The sequence below is a fragment of the Triticum urartu genome, chromosome 3 (assembly GCF_003073215.2).
Source record: "Triticum urartu cultivar G1812 chromosome 3, Tu2.1, whole genome shotgun sequence".
NCBI lineage: Eukaryota > Viridiplantae > Streptophyta > Magnoliopsida > Poales > Poaceae > Triticum > Triticum urartu.
In genome coordinates this window covers 25766362-25789259 of record NC_053024.1, presented here as the reverse complement: position 1 = coordinate 25789259, position 22898 = coordinate 25766362, and the positions used below count along the sequence as shown (strand labels likewise).

The 22898-nt window shown below is 45.3% G+C and overlaps 1 protein-coding gene across 2 annotated transcripts; it reads right to left on the bottom strand.

Moving 5' to 3' along the window:
• Positions 1-14377: 14377 nt before the first annotated feature.
• Positions 14378-17745, bottom strand: LOC125542491 (AP2/ERF and B3 domain-containing protein Os01g0141000-like). Of its 2 annotated transcripts, none has more exons than XM_048705544.1 (2): positions 16578-17745; positions 14378-15743 (listed from the first exon to the last, which is right to left on the bottom strand). In XM_048705544.1, the coding sequence occupies exons 1-2, from the start codon at positions 17599-17601 to the stop codon at positions 15631-15633; spliced, it is 1137 nt and encodes a 378-aa protein (XP_048561501.1). In that variant the 5' UTR covers positions 17602-17745; the 3' UTR covers positions 14378-15630. The 2 variants fall into 2 exon arrangements, with proteins under 2 accessions (XP_048561501.1, XP_048561502.1); XM_048705545.1 differs by lacking the exon at positions 14378-15743 and adding an exon at positions 15788-16113.
• Between the last annotated feature and the right edge of the window lie 5153 nt (positions 17746-22898).

Here is a 22898-nt window from a genome sequence, read left to right as displayed (position 1 = left end):
TGGTTCAGTCCAGAACCGGGACCAATGTGGGCATTGGTCCCGGTTCATGAGCCCAGGGGGCCGGCCGGGCCACGTGGGCCATTGGTCCCGGTTCATCTGGACCTTTTGGTCCCGGTTGGTGGGACGAACCAAGACCAATGGGCCTCGCTCCTGGACCACCACCATTGGTCCCGGTTGGTGGCTTGAACCGGGACCAAAGGCTCCCCTTTAGTCCCGGCTCATGTCACCAACCGGGACCAATGAGGTGCCTATATATACCCCTCGCTCGCGAGCAGAGCACCCCAGTGCTCTGTTTTTCTCTGGCCGAGGGGAGAGGGCTTGGTGGTGCTCTAGCTCACCTCCTATGCACACAAGGTGTTCGATGGAATGCCCAAGCCACACTACTTAAGCTTTCTCCTCTCCAAGCTCGACCTCCAAGCTCCATTTTCCATAATATTTGTCTAGGTTTAGCAGTCCGTCACGCCCCGTCCCCGTCTTCACTGCCGTCGATCACCCGCGCCGAGCTCATCGCCGGCACCACCGTGGTGAGCCTCTTGTTTTATCTTCTTTCTGAAAAAGGAAAAATATTCTTACTTGTATGTTTACATAGATACTTGTATTATTTTCTTACTTTTATTATTGCATCTTATATAGTGCGATGGTTTTGGTATCCGCCCCCGTCGGCCCTCGTCCCGTCTACGATTCAGATGTGGTATATATATTATCTTTATAACTATTGGTTCATTTATTGTTTATGAAAATTACGCCGACCAACGTGACATAGATTTTATTTATGTAGGATGTATGTGAATCGGAAATGTCAACCGACCCTATTGTCAAGAGGTTAAATTTAGTTGAACAAGAAAATAATTTGTTGAAGGAAAAAATAAAAAAATTGAGGAGGAGAAGATGATATTGGAGTTGCATGTTGCGGATGTCGTCGATGATCACAAGATCAAGATGGATGCAATGCGCTTGAAGATTAGAAAGATTAGAAAATATGCCATTCATACCGAGGCTTGGTATCATTATGCCGTTGGATCAATTGTTACCTTGGTTGCGATTATGATCGCATTTGTTTTCGCATTGAAATGTTTTACATAGTTTCAATGTATGGTTTAATTAATTAGATGCTCTGGGGAGCTATATGTTGTCAGATGAGAACTATTTATGCACTTTGGTTTTAATGTGATGATGAACTTCTATTAATTTGGACACTTAATTATATATAATGCATGCAGATGATCCGGCAATGGATGTACGGTGACAGACACACCCGCGAGTACATTAAGGGCGTGCATGAGTTTCTCGATGCGGCTGAGGCAAACAAGCAGAATGGTTTTATGTGTTGTCCATGCACTGAATGTGGGAATACGAGGTCTTACTCTAACCGGAAAATCCTTCACTCCCACCTGCTTTACAAGGGTTTCATGCCACACTATAATGTTTGGACGAGGCACGGAGAAATGGGGGTTATGATGGAAGACGGCGAAGAAGAAGAGTACGATGACAACTATGTGCCCCCTGAATACGGTGATGCTGCAACGGGGGGAGCTGGTGAAGATCAAGAGGAACCAGATGATGTGTCCAATGATGCTGCAACGGATGAAGCTGCTGAAGATCAAGAGGAACCAGACGATGTGCCCGATGATGATAATCTCCGCCGGGTCATTGTCGATGCAAGGACGCAATGCGAAAGTCAAAAGGAGAAGCTGAAGTTCGATCGCATGTTAGAGGATCACAAAAAATGGTTATACCCCAATTGCGAAGATGGAAACACAAAGTTCGGTACCGTACTGGAATTGCTACAGTGGAAGGCAGAGAATGATGTGGCTGACAAAGGATTTGAGAAGCTACTGAAAATATTGAAGAAGAAGCTTCCAAAGGATAACGAATTGCCCGACAGTACATACGCAGCAAAGAAGGTCGTATGCCCTCTATGATTGGAGGTGGAGAAGATACATGCATGCCCTAATGACTGCATCCTCTACCGCGGTGCATACAAGGATCTGAACGCATGCCCGGTATGCGGTGCATTGCGGTATAAGATCAGACGAGATGACCCTGGTGATGTTGACGGCGAGCCCCCCAAGAAGAGGGTTCCTGCGAAGGTGATGTGGTATGCTCCTATAATACCACGGTTGAAACATTTGTTCAGAAACGAAGAGCATGCCAAGTTGATGCGATGGCACAGTGAGAACCGAAAGAAAGATGGGAAGTTGAGAGCACCCGCTGACGGGTCGCAGTGGAGAAAAATCGAGAGAAAGTACTGGTATGAGTTTGCAAAGGACCCAAGTAATGTATGGTTTGCTTTAAGCGCGGATGGCATTAATCCTTTCGGGGAGCAGAGCAGCAATCACAGCACCTGGCCCGTGACTCTATGTATGTATAACCTTCCTCCTTGGATGTGCATGAAGCAGAAGTTCATTATGATGCCAGTTCTCATCCAAGGCCCTAAGCAACCCGGCAACGAAATTGATGTGTACCTAAGACCATTAGTTGAAGAACTTTTACAGCTGTGGAATGGAAACGGTGTACGTACGTGGAATGAGCACAGACAGGAGGAATTTAACCTTAAGGCGTTGTTGTTCGTGACCATCAACAATTGGCCCGCTCTCAGTAACCTTTCAGGACAGACAAACAAAGGATACCACGCATGCACGCACTATTTAGATGACACTGAAAGTATATACCTGGACAAATGCAGGAAGAATGTGTACCTGGGCCATCGTTGATTTCTTCCGACCAACCATCAATGTCGAAAGAAAGGCAAGCATTTCAAAGGCGAGGCAGATCACTGGAAGAAGCCCGCCATGCGCACTGGTGATCACGTGCTTGCTATGGTCAATGATTTACACTATGTAATCTTTGGAAAGGGTCCCGGTGGACTAGCTGTTCCGAATGACGCTGAGGGACACGCACCCATGTGGAAGAAGAAATCTATATTTTGGGACCTACCCTACTGGAAAGCCCTAGAGGTCCGCTCCTCAATCGACGTGATGCACGTGACGAAGAACCTTTGCGTGAACCTGCTAGGCTTCTTGGGCGTGTATGGGAAGACAAAAGATACACCTGAGGCACGGGAGGACCTGCAACGTTTGCACGAAAAAGATGGCATGCCTCCGAAGCAGTATAAAGGTCCTGCCAGCTACGCTCTTACGATAGAAGAGAAAGAAATCTTCTTTGAATGCCTGCTCAGTATGAAGGTCAGGACTGGCTTCTCGTCGAATATAAAGGGAATAATAAATATGCCAGAGAAAAAGTTTCAGAACCTAAAGTCTCATGACTGCCACGTGATTATGACACAACTGCTTCCGGTTGCATTGAGGGGGCTTCTACCGGAAAACGTCCGATTAGCCATTGTGAAGCTATGTGCATTCCTCAATGCAATCTCTCAGAAGGTGATCGATCCAGAAATCGTACCAAGGCTAAGGAGTGATGTGGCGCAATGTCTTGTCAGTTTCGAGCTGGTGTTCCCACCATCCTTCTTCAATATCATGACGCACGTCCTAGTTCATCTAGTCGATGAGATTTTCATCCCGGGGCCCGTATTTCTACACAATATGTTCCCCTTTGAGAGGTTCATGGGAGTCCTAAAGAAATATGTCCGTAACCATGCTAGGCCAGAAGGAAGCATCTCCATGGGCCATCAAACAGAGGATGTTATCGGGTTTTGTGTTGACTTCATTCCTGGCCTTAAGAAGATAGGTCTCCCTAAATCGCGGTATGAGGGGAGACTGACTGGAAAAGGCACTCTTGGAAGAGACTCAATAATATGCAGGGACGGATATTCTTGGTCTCAAGCAAACTACACAGTTCTATAGAACTCTACCTTGGTGACCCCGTATGTCGATGAACACAAGAACAGTCTGCGCTCCAAACACCCGGAGCAGTGCGACGACTGGATTACATGTGAACACATCAGGACTTCCAGCAGTTGGTTGGAAACACGTCTCAGAGGTGACAACACTGTTTATGATGAGTTGTACTTGTTGTCCAGGGGACCATCTTTGACTGTATTGACTTACAAAGGATACGAGATAAATGGGAATACATTTTACACGATCGCCCAAGATCAAAAGAGCACCAACCAAAACAGCGGTGTCCGCTTTGATGCAGCAACCGAGAGCGGAAAGGACACATATTATGGTTACATAGTGGACATATGGGAACTTGACTACGGACCTAATTTTAAGGTCCCTTTGTTTAAGTGCAAATGGGTCAATCTGTTAGGCGGCGGGGTACAGGTAGACCCACAGTACGGAATGACAACAGTGGATTTGAAAAATCTTGGGTACACTGACGAACCGTTCGTCCTAGCCAATGATGTGGCACAGGTTATCTATGTGAAGGACATGTCTACCAAACCGAGAAAAAGAAAAGATAAGGAAGCGAATACATCATATGATGAGCCAAAGTGCCACATAGTTCTTTCGGGAAAAAGGGACATCCTGGGAGTGGACGGCAAGACAGACATGTCTGAAGATTATGAAAAGTTTCATGAAATTCCTCCCTTCAATGTCAATGCTGACCCAAGCATCCTGATAAACAATGAAGATTATCCATGGTTACGGCGCAATAAGCAAATGACACAAGCGAAGAAAAAGTGAAGACTTTCTCCCGCAACTATTATGATGATACCATGCCAACTTTGTAACACACAAACATGCTACCATTGTCCGTTTTGTACATGCACATGCTATGTGGGTGAAATTATGATACCATGCCAACTTTCAACTTTTTCAGAGTTCATTTGAAATGCTTTCATGTCTTATGGTTCGGCCCTCGTAATACCATGACCATTAGTCCCTGGCCCATGCCAACTTTCAACTTTCAACTTTCTAAAACTAATGGCACTAACAGAAAGTTTATAATTTTGCTCCTCGCCCCTGACCCATGACCATTAGTCCCGGTTTGTGCCACAAACCGGGACTAAAGGGTTGGTCCTCGTTGCGGGCAGAGTTTAGTCCCACCTCGCCAACCGAAGGGGGCTCACACCGGTTTATAAGCCCTTCCCTCTCTGCCTTGTTGAGCTCCTCTCAAAGTGAAAATAGATGCCCTAATAGAGAAAAGTTTAACCTAAATTCATAGTGAATTTCTCTGAAATTCATAGAAATTTACTAGGAATTTAGGTTGAATTTTCTCTATAAGCGCATCTATTCTCATTTTTTAGTAAGTTAATCACAAACTTGTGATTCAAAAATTTTCAAAGAATTCAAATTAAAAGCAAAAAGTTTATAATGGCACTAACAGAAAGTTTATAATTTTTCTAAAACTAAAAGCAAAAAGAATAAAAAAATAAAGCAAAAAACAAAAGAAAATAAATAATGCAGAAAAGAAAACAAAAAACTGGAAAAAAATAGCAACAATAAGTATTTTGTTGTAAGTAGAAACAAAATAAAATAAATAAAGCAACAGAAAGTTTATAATTTTGTTGACCTAAAAGCAAAAAGAATTAAAAAATAAAGCAAAAAACAAAAGAAAATAAATAATACAGAAAACAAAACAAAAAAACAGGAAAAAAAATAAAAATAGCAACAATAAGTATTTTGTTGTAAGTAGAAACAAAATAAAATAAATAAAGCAACAAAGAAAACAAAAAAACAAAAAAAGTGTTTTCAAATTTGAAAACTAATGGCACTAACAGAAAGTTTATAATTTTTATAAAACTAAAAGCAAAAAGAATTAAAAAATAAAGCAAAAAACAAAAGAAAATAAATAATGCAGAAAACAAAACAAAAAAACTGGAAAAAAATTAAATATAGCAACAATAAGTATTTTGTTGTAAGTAGAAACAAAAAAAATCAAAAAAAGTGCCACCTACTGGGCACCTACGACCTGAATACGACTAGAAACCCTACCATGGGCCAGGATTCAGGCCCGCGGGAGGCCCAGTAGGCCCACAGGCACAGATTGCACGGTTAGGCCCGAAAGCCTGCTTTAGAGAGGAGCTCGAGAGGGAAGGCGCACCACACCTTATAACCAGGTGCGGCTCCCTCTCAACTAGCGAGTTGGGACTAAACATTTAGGCACGGGGCAGCACAAGGCCTTTGGTCCCGGTTGGTGGCACCAACCGGGACTAAAGGGGGCATTGGTCACGGTTCGTGGCACCAACCGTGACCAATGCCCCCCTTTAGTCCCGGTTGGTGCTACCAACCGGGACCAAAGTCATTGGTCACGGTTTGTGCCACGAACTATGACCAATGCCTTAGATATATAAGCAACACTTAGGAAATTTTCACCATTTCCCTCGCTAGTTGCCTCGACGCCGCCAAGCTGCCTCGACGCCGTCCGCCGCCCCTGCCGTCGCCCGTGCCTCGCTATCGCGTCTCCGTCGCCGTCGCCGAGCCCGCGCGCCCCTGCCCTCGCCCCCGAGCGGGCCTCCGCCGTCCCCGAGCCTAGCTTCTTCCTCGTCACCGACGCCACCTCGCGGTGAGCGCCGCCCCGTTCCCCTGCTCCTCCCCCTGTACCGGCTGCCGTCGCCGTCGCGCGCTGCCATCGCGCCGCCGCCCCTGCCCTTCGCTGCCGCCGCGCGCCGCCCCTGCCTTGCGCGGCCGCCGCGCGCCGCCCCTGCCCTTCGCTACCGCCGCACGCCGCCCCGCCGCGCGCCGCCCCTACCCTTCGTTGCCGCCGCGCGCTGCCCCTGCCTTGCGCGGCCGCCGCGCGCCGCCCCTGCCCTTCATTTTTTTAAGTTTAATTTTTTTTGTTATAACTAGCAAAAGGGCCCGTGCGTTGCAACGGGAGACAAAAATCATAAACTTCAATGAGCATGACAACATTTTGCTGCATCACCGATAACATTTTGGCGACCATTTTGTTCAATTTCATTAATAATTTGTAATAAACAAAATATTAAAAATAATGAATATTTTTTGATTTCCCAAACATTTGTTTTAAAAATTGCAAACATGTTTTGAATATGCGACACAATCATTTTATGCTTTATTCAAAAATTTACTTAAAAGTTCTTTTTAAAATTTTTGGAGGTTTTTTTAAGTACCAAATTATTTAAAGGAGAAAAAACGATAATGAAAAAAAAACGAAATTTAAAACGGACCGCCCGCACATGGGCCGGCCCTAATTGGAGCGATGTGTCTTCTCGCTGCATGCAGAGCGCAGTATAGGAGATCACTACTGCGTGGGATGGCCCAGGCAGGGGATTCCCAGTGTGAAATGTTTTTTGTCAACTTATAGATTGCATAGGTGGGTAATATTTTATAAGTTTGGAAGCAATTGATGACTTTAATAATAATAATTATTATTATAGCGCATATGCCGTGCATTGCAAGAAGATCAAATAAAAGATAGCATGTCCATCAAAACATCACGATAGCGTTCACACGCTGCCAGCTGGTAGCTACAAGAAGGTCCATGTCCATATCTAGAAGAAATGTATAATCATGAAACGACCTTGCAATGACATGCGTCCGACCTGTAGCATCGCCAGTCATCCTTGCAACTTCCACGTGGTCGCCTTTGCAGTGTTTTTCATCCAACTGGTAGGACAAACGACCGTTCTTCCAACGTCCATGTAATAATTTTGCAGCACTTTGGTCCGAATTGCCAATAGAAAAAAGGACAGCGGAGACTGATGTTACATTGACGTGTTTCTAGCTAGACGCAGTGGGCACTCGGCCTTACAGCGACGCGTGCCGCTTGCAGTGTAGTGTTTGCCGTCTGAAGCAGCGAAACTTGAGCGAAGTTGCACGTAGATCAAGCAGGTATGTTTTCAAAAAAAATATAGCAGGAAAAATGCCGAGAAATGAAAAGATTTACGTTTGCAGCTTCAAACCAAATGCTTGCAGTACTTAAAGAAGGACGTGCATGCGCGTGCATGAAAAAAGGAGCTACCCCGAGGGTTGCAATCATTACCAGGGTTAGTTTTTTTTAGACAAATAACCTGGGTTTTTTTGGGAAAGACAAAGGACCTGAATGAGCTGGTTCGGGGCGTGGAGACCAGAGTACATCCCCACGTTGCTGATTTTTGGATCGTAATCCAATGAAGCTTGGGAGGAGGCCCATCAGCATATATCAGCCCAATATATGGCTAGCGTGCGAAGTTGGAGGTACTCTACGACGTAGCGCAAAGCAGCGATTGAGTTGTTTTTTTAGCAGAATTAGTACCACCTCGCGTATATGTTTTAAATTTAAATTGAAAACGTAAATTCACAAGAAGAAAGCGTATTGTGACGGTGAACCCACGGAGTCAATCCGTGCTTTATTATTAGGGATAGATGTATATGTGTATGTACGTATGTGGCTATGTGTATGTATATGTTCATAGAAAATTTTGTATAATGTATATGTGTATGTATAATGTATATGTGTATGTATAATGTTCATATACAATGTATAATGTATATGTGTATGTATATGTGTATGTTAGTTTAATTTTTTTGTTCATAGAATTTTTTTTCATATATATATAGAAAGTTTTTTGTTCATAGAAAGTTTTTTGTTCATATATAGAAAGTTAGAAGAAAATTTAGAATATGCTAAAATTTATAAGAAAAAGAAGGATAGGAAAGAAGAAAATAAGAAGAGGAAAGAAAGAAGAAGAGGAGAGGAAAAGAAGAGGAGAAATAAATAAGAAGAAGAAAAAAGAAGGAAAAGAAGAGGAGAAGAAGAAAGGAATAGTGGAGAAGAAGAGAAAATAGAATATTCTATTTTCTCTTCTTATTCTATTTTCTCTTCTTCTCCACTATTCAATATTCTATTTTCTCTTCTTCTCCACTATTCCTTTCTTCTTCTCCTCTTTTTTTCTTTTTTTTTCTTCGATCTTCTCCTCTAGCTATTCCTTTCTTCGAGGGTTCTATAGGGTCGAGGGATCGAGGGTCGAGGGTTCCAGGGTCGTCTAGGGGTCGAGGGTTCCAGGGTCGTCGAGGGTTCGAGGGGTCGAGAGAGGTTTCCTAGTGTCAAAGTATTGAAGAAATCCATGGCTTCATCATTAGCCGGAAGTAACCAGGGCATGACGAAGTCCTCCAAAGTTATTTTGGAATGGTGTCCCGGATAGGATAATTTGCCTTTTTGTATGAATTTCAGCAAAGGCCTTCCAAATAACGATATTTGGAAGGTTCTTGCTGAACTTTGTACCAAAAAGTGAATTATCTTATCTGGGACTCCGTTCCAAAATAACTTTGGAGAGCTTCGTACCATCATGCACCCGTTACTTTCGCCTAATGATGAAGACATGGTTTTGTTGAATCCTTTGACACTAGGCAACCTCCCGACCCCTTGGCGATCCTCTCGAACATGAGAGGAAGAAGAGGATAAAAAAAGAAGAGGAAGAAGAAAAAAAAGAGGAGAAGAAAGAATAGAGGAGAAGATATCTTCTCCTCTATTCTTTCTTCTCCTCTTTTTTTTCTTCTTCTTTCTCTTTTTTTATCGGGAACGAGGGTCGCCGAGCGGTAGAGGAGAAACCCTAAATAGAAAGTATCGTCGGTGTGAGATACATGTACCGTCGGTATCGGACACTACATCCATGTCCCACAAGTGGCACGGTGACCCTCGACGACCCTCGTTCCCGATAAAAAAAAGAGGAAGAAGAAGAAAAAAAGAGGAGAAGAAAGAATAGAGGAGTTCTTACTCCTCTATTCTTTCTTCTCCACTTTTTTTTCTTCCTCTTCTTTTTTTATCCTTGAAGCGTTGTCGAGGCCACCCCAAACCCTAGAGAAGCAGCGTCGAGGCCACCCCAAACCCTAGAGAAGTAGCGTCGAGGCCACTAATTAATATTAGTTCTACGTTTTTGCCACTAATATATCCATCTGTCATGTTTGAATAATAATTGCCATGTTGTCAATATTTGTAGAAACTATGGACACCGCCCGAGACGAAGTACAAGAAGAGTTGTTGGGGGACATAATCGCACGAGGAAGTGATGCCATCTGCTCGTTGTTTCTCAACGAGACCGATGGTCTGGGAGCAGCTGGTTATGATGGCTCCGGTGACCTAATGCCGGTGCAAGAAGGAGACCGTGAGGACGGCTCCGGTGACCCAATGCCGGTGCAAGAAGGAGACTGTGATGACGTCTCCGGTGACCGAACCGAGTCCGGCCAGGTATATATATTAGTTAAGCTTCAGCTGACTAGCTAATTGATGCATTCATTGTTTTGGTATGTACACATATTAATTAAGTCTTTGTTCTTTTTTCTAGCCCTCCGGATCGAGCACAACTTCGGTAAAGAGACAAGGCCCGAAGAAAAAGTTGAGCTCGGATGCAAAGTTTGAGATCATAGCAATCGCGCCCGACGGCCAACCGATTGAACCCCTCCGGACAAAGAGCGCATTTGTTGCTCGGTGCGGGGTTTTGGTTAGGGACAAGATCCCGATCAGCATCCAGCAATGGTTTAAGCCGGCTACAGAAGACCCTGAGGTGTCTTATGTCAATGATATGCAGAAAAATGATCTTTGGACTGAGCTGAAGTCAAATTTCACCCTACCGCTAGAGGATAATCCAGAGAAGCCAGTTAAAGAGCAATTAATCAAGTCTTTTACTCTTAAGAGGATGGCAGAACTATTCAGGAGGTGGAAGAAAGAGCTGAATAAGTTTGTCGAAAATAATGAGACACCAGAATTCAAGGGCAGATATGAGAAGATCAGAGATCACTGGCCCGCATTTGTGGCCCACAAGACATCGGAAAAGAGTAAGAAGATGTCGGCGACAAACAAGCAAAATGCTGCGAAGCAGAAGCATCACCATCGCACGGGGTCAGGTGGCTACCTCGTAGCCCGGCCTAAGTGGGCCAAGACTGAGAATGATCTGGTTGATAAAGGGATCGAACCAGAGACAATTAACTGGCCAGATCGTTGCCGGACTTGGTTCTTCGGGGCTGGCGGAACCTTGGACCCTGTAACAGGGAAGTGCATCTGGACGAACGATCAAATGGACATACCAGTCAGGAAGCTTCAGCACTATATCGAAGCAGCGCAGTAAGGGACGTTTTTTCCAGAAAGAGAGAACGACGAGCTCACAATGGCCCTCGGGAATCCTGAGCACCCTGGACGGACACGAGGCACGCCAGGCTCCATTCCGTGGAAGGTTGGGTTTCCGGACGCAGGCGGTTACAAATCCCATGAGTGGAGGAAAAAAGTGCAGCAGACCCAAATGCAGGCGCTGCAAACAAGGGTACAAGCGATAGAGGAACGAGAAGCAAATCACAGCAAACGTACTGCCGAAGCTTCCCCCTAAGCTACCCCGCCATCTCAGCGGAGAAGCAGCGTGGCTTCCACCGAGCTACTTCAGCCGGAGCATGCCTTGACGGCTCCTGCCAGCTATCCCGTGGATGCTATCACGGAGTCTCAAAATTGCCACCTTATGACGCAATGGATGAATTTGAAGGTCAAGGCGGCTGTTGGCTCTGTTTATCCTACTGAACCCGGCGCAACTTTTCACTGCCGGCCGATTCTAGAAGGATATGCTAGGGTGATGGTGGATGAAATAACGGAGGGATTTGAGGACCACCAGCTTGACCACCCTACCGGTGAAGGGGAGACTAGGCTGGGGTCTGCTCTGAAGACTCCATGCCTATGGCGGAAGGAGCTCATCAACCTTCCGAACTGGACGCCTCCGCCTCCTCCTCCTCCTCCGACAAGTCAGGGCACTCCGCCTCCTCCACCGCCTCCTCCTCTGGCGAGTCAGGGCACTCTGCCTCCTCCACTGCCTCCTCCTCCGGCGAGTGACGATCAGGGCACTCGACCGGCTCCTTCTCCAGCGCGTGGCGGCACTCCGCCTCCTTCTCCGCCTGCACCGATGCGCCCAAGCAACCAGCCTCCTCCTTCTCCGCCTCGTCAGCAAGGGCGGAAGAGACCTGCCGCCGCTCCGGCTGCTCCGGCGCGTCGTAGTCCTTCTCCTCCGCCTCGTAAGCAAGTAAAGAAGACAACCGCTCCATCTGCTCGGCCGGCGTCTAGCAGTACAGCCAGAGGCGGGAGGACATACAGATTCGGTCCTTCTCTGAAGACTCCGGAGAAGTTACCATACGAGAGGACCCCGGAGGAGAACGCCGAGATCGCACGAACCGAAGTGGATGACTGGTTTCAAGGGTTGAAAGCAAAGAGACATCCACTTCCGGAGGAGAAGGTAGATCCGGTGAAAGTGAAGCGCACTCTGGCTGCCCTGACAAAACCACCCAAGTCTCCGCCGAAAGGAAACTATGAGCGCATTATTGGAAAGGAATTTGCCGAAGTGGAGCGGTCGGGAAGTACTGTCAGTGATCAAAGGCTGAAAGAACGACGAGCTGGGAAACAAATTGCCCAGCTCGGCGAACAAGCGAAGCAATCATGCCCCCCGCTCAAGGTGCCTAGCCACAACATCGCTAATGATCCGAGAATGGTGCCCGGTTATAGCAATCTTGCAGATTACCTGCCCGACGATGTACATTATGAACCCATGGAGGTGCAGATACAAAGATACGAGTACGGGATGCCTCTCGTCAAAGATGAAAGATCTCTATCAACGATGATGCGAAGATTGCATGATTGGTACTTGAAAATCTGTAGAGACTCTGGGGGGAGGAGTACTTTGTATGTGAAAGTTAAAAAGGAGCATGACCTCGTTGGAATTGAACTGTTGCCTGTTCCATTTGAGGAGTTCTATCAGTTTTTCAATCAATTGGCCCTCGATAAAACAACGGTCGCCTGCTACTGTCTGTAAGTAGTACTACTTCTGCCATTAAGTCTCTCTATATAGCTCAGCTCTTTCATTGCATGTATTTATAATCATCCTCACTATATTATGCAGATTGAAGATCGCCGAATTGAAGAAAAGACAAGTCGGTGATATTGGGTTCATTAACACATATCTCACAGATGCAACTCAGGTTAAATTTCATGCCGTAGCTACCGAGGCCAACTTGCTACGATCGTTGGTAATAAATGAAAACAAAGATATAATACTCTTTCCTTACAACTTCAAGTGAGTGTTACTGTCTTGTGCGTATTCGGTTTCCGTTATATATTAGTCAAGGTTATAGTAATGTAATTGATGAGTTATGCATGCGTGTGCAGTTTCCACTATATTCTCCTAGAGATTAAGCTTGAGCAGGGACTAGTAACCATCTTAGACTCAAGACGAAAAGATCCCCAGGACTATGCAGACATGACTCAAATACTCGAGAAGTAAGTTAAATCGATCATTATCCACCATATCAGCAACTTTGTTCATTTCCTAATATATCAAGTAATTGTTTTTTTTGTCCGGCAGGGTTTGGAGAAAATTCACCAGAAAAGCTCCGGGACTGTCGAAGGAGCTGCAATTTAGACACCCGAAAGTAAGTACTGTAGTAGCATGTTTCGCGCATCTACTAGTCATTCAAGCGCTAGTTTCATCAATACCATTTGGCATTCTTGCTTATCAGTTTGATTGACCTCTATTTCTTGTAAAGTGGTTGTGGCAGGATCAAGGGAATGATTTCTGTGGATACTACGTTTGCGAGTCCATCCGCCATACGACCTGTGAGCGGGGCTACACTGACGAACAATATAAAGTACGTAAATAACAACATTCACAATTTTATTTTATTACCATCATTTGTGTTGAGTTTCATTCATTCATATATATATATATATGTATTGACCCTCTTCTTTAAATTAGATGTTTCGGAAGCGGGATGAACTCCTAGCACCAGCTCGCATGCGAGCAATTCAAGAGGAATTGGCGGCATTCTTTCTTAACCATGTGATCCCTGAAGACGGAGAATACTATGTGGACCCTGAGTCCGTATGATTATATTTGTAAGAGATAATTATTGTATATATGTAGCCGGTAGTGTCGGATAGATATACGAGAACTTGTTGTTCGACCAATCTCTCGGAGAAGGAGAGGTGGTCGATATCACTTCTCTCTGTATGCATATATGTTCATGACGATCTTCTGTTTCCTTCGTTTGCTTACTAGCTAGCTAGCGTGTCTAGTCCTCTCTATACGTATGTATAGTACGTAGCGTCGACCAAGCACGGACATAAGAGAGGACACTTCTCTCTATTAATTATAGCTAGCTAACACAATATATGAAACACCTAAATTAACCTCCCCAAAACCCCCAAACCCCCCCCCTTCAAAAAAAACAAAAACCCCAACCACAGAAATGCTGACGCGTGGATGCCTATTGGTCCCGGTTGGTGCCACCAACCGGGACCAAAGGGTCTCCTGCCTGGGCTCCGCGCACAGGCCACGTGGAGGCCCATCTGTCCCGGTTCTGGATTGAACCGGGACTAAAGGGACAGGCAATTAGTACCGACCCTTTAGTCCCGGTTCCAGAACCAGGACAAAAGGCCCTTACGAACCGGGACAACAGACCCTTTTTCTACCAGTGGTTGAAATCTGTGCGTGCATCTATGAAAAATAAGAAAAATACATTTAGTCAACAAAGTAAGTTAATTACTAAGGCAAAGAATGCCAATGTTTATTCAGAAACAGAACTTTCATATATTGATGTGAAACACTTTAATTTAATATTTCACTGAGACTTAAGAAATAAGTACATTGGAGTAACTGATATAGATAGGACACTACCCCTTTTTCACGTGAAACTATAGGTCAGAATATAGTGCATATGATTATTGGTTTACTTAAAGCTAAATAGTTACAAGAATCTGATCACCCAACTACTGAGTTGACCATAAGAGGTCCTCTTGGCTTATGGAGTAGCAAATATATATAGTTCATCCTTGAAAATCCTTCTGCATCCTAGAAAGGGATAGTGCCCATTTTGTTCTAGTTTCTTCCAGAGAATGCTATTTGTATGAAGATCATTTATAGACAATCATTAGTTCACATAATATCTTTTAAAGCATATATATACCTCTTGGATTCTGGTTATGTATTACTATTATGAAACATGAGATCACAAATGGAGAATTTAGCTATGCGAGTCACTAATCAACTCAACTATAACACTATCCAAGACCAGCAAGCAATTCAAATCTAATACATCACTTTCTTATTTCTATCCATGCAAACCAAGATAGTTTTATATCTTTTCCTCTTCAAGCAAATCTCCCATATATCATTTTAACGTGGTCATCAATATACTTTTCCGTAGTGGTATATATGCCGTCCACAACTAAAACAAATCTGTTAAAAAAACTATATGGTTGGATTGTTAGATAACTCAAAGCTCACAAACAAAAATAGAAACTAACATAAACCTAAGTGATCCTTGGAATATAGCATGTTCATAAGTAGGTTGGTAAATCTCCTAATCATCTTGAAAAAGTGCAGTAGTTAGATGCGACATAATAATTTCAACAACAAGTTTTTTTGTGGGGAAATTTCAACAACAAATTGATAGACTATGAATGAAGCTAGCAAGATCTTAAACAATAGTATCGTGAACACTGCACAAAAGAATTGATGTATATTCATCATTGTATTCATGATGATGAACATCAATTATTATTTTTGCGGGGAGATGATAAACATCAATTGATAGATACATATAAGTTAACTAGTAGAAGGTACATGCTATGCACCTGGTGCCTTATAATTAAACTGTTGGATTTTCAAAATTGACTATCAGGCTGCAGCTGTTGTAAAGGCTTGTTGCTACGTTTGGGTTTGAGCGTTTTGACATGTAAATACTCGTTGATGGAATATTTAATTCTCCACTGCAGCAGACCGCTAGGGTGCAGGCGAGCAGCGCGTCCGTGACAAGTCTAGAAAGATCCAGATTGGCAGTGTTTTGGCATGTACCCGTACAACGCGAATTGAAGAAACATCAGCCGCTGGATCAATTGAGTTTGGTATTGATAGACAGTGGAGATCCACCCTGTGTAACAAAATCAACGGTTAACGGCTTTGCTTGTACAACTCGGTGGAGGGGTACTCCACGTTCAAAAATTGATCTAGTATAGTAGTAGAGATGCACTCCTTTTGGGTATATGAAATGCAAAGTCTAAGAATGATAAAGTTGAAGCAAACAACGGGTGAGCCATGTATATTTTCAATTATAGCCAATAGAGATCCACACAAGATGACTTCTCGAATTTATGATAAACTCAAGCAGGATAAAGCAATATATGCCCAAAATGGGTGCAATTGAAGATGGCAATGACTAAGCTATGCATACAACTGAACTAATGAATCGATTGTAACACAATCCAAGGCCAGCAAGCAATTCAGCGCCCAATTTTTTTTCCCTGCATGCATGTTGCAAAAAACCGGTTTAGTAAACATTTCTAACTGCTTGCTTATATAGTGGCTCAGCAGATATCAATTGGTGTAGCAAAATCAATATTGCCAATATATTAAGCAGTGAACAAATTTTCATTGGAACATACAAACACATCTCTTGATGAGATGGCAGAATGGAACTTTTTGATGTGCCAAAATGATAGTACATACATAGATGTGCAACAAACATCGTCGGGTTATTATGACCTCTCTAGCTAGAATTCCTACTTGTGCACACACACATAATTACATATTACAACTCATTTTGCAATCCGACTTGAAATTGAGTTCTACAGAGAATTTATCTAATTCATGAACAGGATCAACATATATCATTTAACAACAAGAAGAAAAGGGAGGAAAAGTATAAACATATAGGTGTATGTGCAGATGCTATAAGACGAAGGAACCTAGGCAGGAGAGTGCCGACCGTGTGTCACGCATTGCCTCTGGAATAACTCCGGCGGGCCTTGCTCCGCCGTCGCCGCTCGCCCCCTCTTTACTCCGGCGATGTCGACACCGAACAGCCTGACGACGCGTATTTGTTCTCCTTTGGCAGTCTCCACCACCGGCAGCGGCGACGCAGATTTGCCGCCGTCTACGGTCGTGTTCTTCTTGCAGTCGATGAAGAACTGCTTCTCCTGCCCGTACGCGGAGCACGAGAACATGATGGAGTCGCCGGCAGCGAGGTCCTTCTCACGGACGAAGCGACTCCAGCCCTTTGTGAGCACGTAGCTCTGGCTGCTGTTCCAATACGAGTACCGGAACCTCCACACCTTCCCCTCACCGTCCTCAAAGTTGAGCAGCACGCCGTTGCCGGTGGTGGTCGTCGTCTCCGGGGTGCGCTTCAGGGGGAAGTGCTTCTCGGCGTGTTGCTTCGGTACCACGAGCCGATTGAGCTTGCCGACATCGCTTGGGGTCACGGCCTTCTCGAAGAGGGGCTCCCGCGCCCACGACGGCGTCGGCTGCGCGCGGACCCCCATGCCGCGGCCGCGTCTCAGACCCTGGCGGAGCTCGTCAGCGTAGGTGTGCTTCCGGAGCATGTCGACGATCTCGGCCTTGGAGTGCGCTGCCAGGAAGGCGAGCTCCGCCTCCGCGGCCGCGCACGGGAAGTTGGTGGCGGCATCGCGGCCGCGGTACCTGAGCGCGGCTACGTCGTAGGCGCGCGCCGCCAAGTCCTGGTCCGGGAACGTGCCGAGCCAGACGCGAGCGTGGCGCTCGTAGATCTGGGCGCCCCACCGCCCGTTGGGCTGCGGCACCACGCCCTTGAACCGCGACGACGCCAACTGTGCCGATGTCGACCGCGAGGTCACGGACTCGTCGGCGATGACGACTGGCAGGCTCAGAGCCATCGGCGATCTTCCGGCGGCGCCTGACTCCGTCGTGGCCGTGGACGCGCTGGAAGAGTACTGGGAGGAGTGCTCCACCGTGGAGCTCAGGATTTCCACCCCCATGGCTGCTTGCTTTTCTTTGGTTTCTTGGCGTGTGTTCTTGGAGTTGTGTGTTTATACAGGTTAAGATGAGTGCTGTTCTAGCTAGGGCTGGACGACGATGAAGGTGGTTGTTGTGGGGTGTGTACACATGTGTTGGTGTATATAGTAGATATTGTGGGGATGCATCTACATGTGTACACGATATGTGTGGAAGTGGAGTAATATTTCCGGGCATCTTCAGTTTTTGGTTAATTTGACGTGATGGTGGAGATTTTAATTTTTGCACCCTCCCAAAGCTCCATATTACATGTGGTTTTCTGCTGTGTAGAAAAAGCATGGGAGCTAGATACTATTTTATTTAGCAACTTGGATGTTGATGTATTGGTTAATTTATGGTAAAATGTTCTTGATGCATGTAGTACAATATGGTGGCTATCCATAACCCACATGAATGAGTAAAACTGGCTTAGTGTAAAAAAAATAAATCCATATTGTCTAGAAGATATGCATGAACAATATACTTATGGTATGTACTGTGTTAAAATTACTCCATTTTTATTTACTCTGCATATTAGAGTTGACTGAAGTCAAACTTCGTAAAGTTTGACCAAGTTTATAGAAAAAAGTACAAATATTTACTATAACAAACCTATATGATACATCCGATAATAGATCTAATAGTATTGATTTGTTATTGTATATGTTAATATTTTTGTTTACAAATTTTATCAAAATTTACAAAGCTTGACTTTGACTAAAACTAATACGTGAACTAAATAAAATAGAGGGAGTACCATGCATAATTAATACACTGGCTCTATTCCCAAAATAATGTGTAGTCAAGTTCTTTATCATTGACAACAAAAACCTAAAAAAACTATACTATTTGAATTCCTTAGCTACAATTGTATCATTGATTTCTCACAATAATACTTCTGTGCAACCTAAAAGAAAATGTCTACCAATCCAAAATAATAGTTTGCTAGTCTTTTCTAATTATTTATGTGCATATTCGTATGCATATTTTTGGTCAAAGTCGCTCATTCGAGAATGTGGAAAACCTAAACATCATCTGTTTTAGTAAACACATATTGGTTTTCTCATATTTCCTTTCTTCTTGTTTCTCATGTACTTTGTACTTTCTTACTAGGACCTTTTGTTGATCTTCATGATCTAGAAAGGACATGCTTTATTCACACCGTCATATTCATACTATATACCATCGACGAATCAAACACTATTGAATCTTCTTAAATCAAATCAATACCACATGTCATCAACGGGCTAATTTAGTTCTTGTAATATGGTTATTGTTCTAGCATTCACAATTTTTGAAGTTACTATATAAATAAAATAAGTTTACTTGCTTGAGTTTATCGTGCCGCCAAGCAAAGAAAAGCATCAATGCTGAAAAGAACACCTTACAAAGAAAAAGGAAATCCCAGGCCATTAAAAAAGGATCTGCCTCGTGGCAGGATCCGACTACAAACATTATGGCATGTAACCAAAAACTAGAACTAAATCTACTTTGTAGAATATTTCATTAGCGTGAGTCAGCTTTTCACGTGTACATTTATGTTTGGACAATTAAGATAAGAACATAAATTCTATTATCTGGTCAACCCATTCAGCCCTTTTTAATTTGGATTTTTCCAATGTTGGACATGATCCTCTCGGTTGGCTAGGGATTATGTATATACCAGTACATAAGGATTAACTGAGCCTAATCCAACTCTGAAAAATATTGGTGGTTGCAAAGGGAGTGTGAATCTTGGTTGGAGTTTTAATCACAAAACTAAATGAATTGTTGTAAAAGCCAAAACTCTTGTTAACTGAGGGATACTTTTTCTGTAATGGGATAGCCTTAATTTGGAGTCATGGCGCACCGTCTGTTTTTTTTACAGGGTACAATCGAAGTCACTCACATACACTCATCCCTATAAACACACGCACTCATCCCTATGAACGCACACACTTACACCCCAGCCTTATGAGCACCTTCGAGAGACTGTGCTGGCATAGCATCTTGAGATTGACAAAGTCGTCATAGGCGTCTCGTAGTTGACGGAAATGTCTACTCCCATTGAACGAACATCGCTGGAAAGTCTGAAATAAATCCAAGAAAATGCGAGCACCAATGTCAAGTATAGGACTTGAATTCTGGTGGGTTGTGGACACTATTATCCTCCTAACCCTCCAACCACAAGTTGGTTTGCACACGTCGTCTGTTTGGTAAATCGGTCTTAGAGCTTTACTAATTATTTTATTTGATAGTTGTTCCTTTTCCACACATATGATTTGTCTACACAATATAATTAGATGCTAAAACGGTCTTTGCAACGATACAAACTGTTTTTTCCACACATATGCTATCTCATTTGATGTGCACGTGTATGAAGAAAGTCAAGGATTGTGTCGTCATCAAGGAATAGGTATGCATGTAACGTCACCCTTTTTCTTGAGTTTGATTGTCAGTTTTTTTTAGGCAACTATTGTTTGCAATTTCACAAGCAAGTGATGGACTAAGTTGCAAAAACTTCTACTCATGGAGCCAAAAATTGTGTGCAAATGTTACCAAGACAAAAGGAAGCATATTTAATTTCTCAAAAAGTAAGGGAAGCTTTATGTTCTTGTGGCCAATACTAGTATTGGGTATGATAACTTTTTGCATGCACTGAACTTAACGCTTCGCCCTGTCCCCCGCGTCGCCGCTCTGGCGACACGGGCGGAATCCAATCCCGAGCCGCCGGTCACCTTCCTCGTCCCTCCCCTCTCCGCCGCCGTCGCCGGAGGATGCCGCCGGTCTAAGCCCGCGTGGCGGACGGCGGCGGCGGAGGCGCTCTTCTCGCCTGGCGGCTCTCGGCGGGGAGGCTCGGCCCCCTTCGCGCTGCATGGATGCGCGTGGCCGGCAGGCTTGCGCCGGCGCTCCTCTCCGGCTAGGCAGGGTTGGGTGGCGCCCCCTTCTTCTCCGGTGCCTGGAGCGTCCTCCTCGCGTTCAGCTCCGAGCCGGCATCTGGCGGCCCTCTCGGCGATCCATCGACGGCGGCTCGCCAGATCTGGCTGAGTGCGGCCGGATCCGGCTCTCCCACGGCGGTGGGCAGCTGTGCTTGCTGGGTTCTCCGGCTGGCGGCTGAGGTGTGGCTAGGCAGTGCGGCTATGGTGCGGGCTGCGTTTCGGGTTTGACTCGGCAGCTCGTCCAGGAGGATTCGGGACGGGGTGGCAGCCCTCCCCCCGGTTCTGGTGTTGCATCGAGGATCTGCGATTTCGTGGCAATGCAGCTCAAGGTGGGTGCCAGATCTGCTGGCTATGGATGCGGTTGCCGGGGCGGCAACCCTGGATTTTGTGGTGGCGGCTTCGGCCAGGGGGACGGTGCGTGCCTGGACGTGGCGGATCGGGGGATCCCGTGGCCAGTTGGAGTCAGACGGCGTGCCTCGGTGCTCTACGAGGTCTGGTGGGCGGCAGTTTGTGGCCGGCCGGTTCGGGCAGTTGGTGGACGAGCTTCACCGGGGAAGAAATCCTATCTCCGGCCTTTGCCGGATGCGGCGGTGGCGACGCCCGCGGGCGCCGCTCTCTTTCTTGGAAGCTTCGCTGCAGTGTGCTGCCTCTCCCCTCTTCCCGTGGCCTTGGCTCTGGAGGGAAACCTCTGATCCGCGGGATCAGGCGATGAAGGCGCCTTCACATCTTCTTCCTCCTTGGGGGCATCGTCTTGGAGCCGGCTACAACTAGAGACCAGTGGTTGACGGCATCTTCGCCGTGGTGGTTGGCGGTATCTTCGCCGCGTGGTTTGCTGAGGAGGCTGTTTCGGGGGCACTGATTTCTGTATGGCAACGATGACGGCGTCGAGAGGAGCTTCGGTCGCGGCTCGGGCTTTGGTAGTCGGATCTTCCCGGCGTGTCCGAGGTGCTCTTCCGTGGGTTGCCTGGTTGTTTTGAAGTCGGAGGTGCGGTTGAGCGAGTCCAGGCGGCAACGATGACAGGCACTCGGTGGTCGTTTGCGGTGAGCACAATCGGCGCAAATCCTGCATATTTCCCTCGTGATGCTCGTCGTCAAAGTCGGAGCTGTCGGTTATTTGTGTGTGTGGCCATCTGTTGGCATGTGCCATCGTGGCTTGTGTAGCTGTCCTGCAGCTCTGTGTTCCATGTCGGTGCCCAGGTTGGCCGGTGGTGCCCATTTTGTGGGCTGGATTGTGGCGGTTTTAGTTCGGTTTTCCGTTAATTAACCGGGCAATTCTCCTTCTTCTTAATCAATGAAAATGGCAAATCTTTTGCTTTGTTTTAGAAACTATATACTAGTATTGGGTTTGACGACTTAACGAAGTGGAGATAGGTCAACTAACTCAATTAACTAATTATAAGGTGAGTGAGAGAGAAGAAGGTTCTTAGAAAGAGAGACTCAAAGAGATGCGCCGAGGATTGTGAGCACCAAAAAAGTCTACTAAATTCTTTGGTTGTATATGCATGACCAGACGACCTTACGTCTCCGTGCATACCCTTTATTAATAAAGTTTGATATGTTATAAATAACCTATGAAAAAGCACCATCATACATTTTTCTCTATCTTTATCTGAACAAAAAACCTGTGGCTCATGTGAATGCAGAGTGTTTTAAGAGGTTGTGAAGTGCTGGAAGAGTGTTTGCACGGCGAAGTTCTTTTCTAGATGACGGAACAGTAGATAATGAGCACATCCAATTTTGTTCGGAAAAATATATGTATGGGATTTTCAGAAAACATAGATGGACAAAACCGCCCTTGATTTTTCCATGGGTTGGAGACTTGGAATTGCCGGCGGCGTCTAGGAGTTTTGTCCTTGCCCGGCCCGGTGAGCAAGCAAGTGTGTGGGCCTAAATTTGATAGCCGAGCAGCAAGCAAGGTGGTGGGCAAAGTGGCCGAGGGGACAGGCCAGCTGAGAGCTCACCTAGATCCCAGCCGAGTCCATTGCATGCACTCCCCTGCAGTAAAGCACCCGGACCCATCATATGCAGTACGTCTCTCCTTTTGTCGTCTCCCGTCGACCGCAGGAAACCCAAAAAAAAAAGCACCAAAAAATGGTATGAGAAAAATGGGCCTCAGTATTTCCCCAGATCATGATGGCACGCTGAATGTCGGATGTGGTGGATTCTAAGGGTATCTTCAACGCCGACCCGCAAAAATCTCCAGTATATGTCTGTTTTTATGTTCGAACATGGTTCGTGAACATGATGTCGAAGTGAGCCATCCAATCTAATCACAAAGTATCCGGTGGAAGGAGAAACATATGTGAGGACGATGCATGTGGTGGGCTATTTATGGTGTGGTATCCAGTTGGGAGGAGAGGGGG

Excerpts from the sequence above, each read along its gene's own strand:
- LOC125542491 (XM_048705544.1), bottom strand. The coding sequence starts at position 17,601 with ATGGGGGTGGAAATCCTGAGCTCCACGGTGGAGCACTCCTCCCAGTAC. Across the intron at positions 15,744-16,577 it reads GAGGCAATGCGTGACACACG|GGTGGATCTCCACTGTCTAT; the intron begins GTCGGCACTCTC and ends TTTGTTACACAG.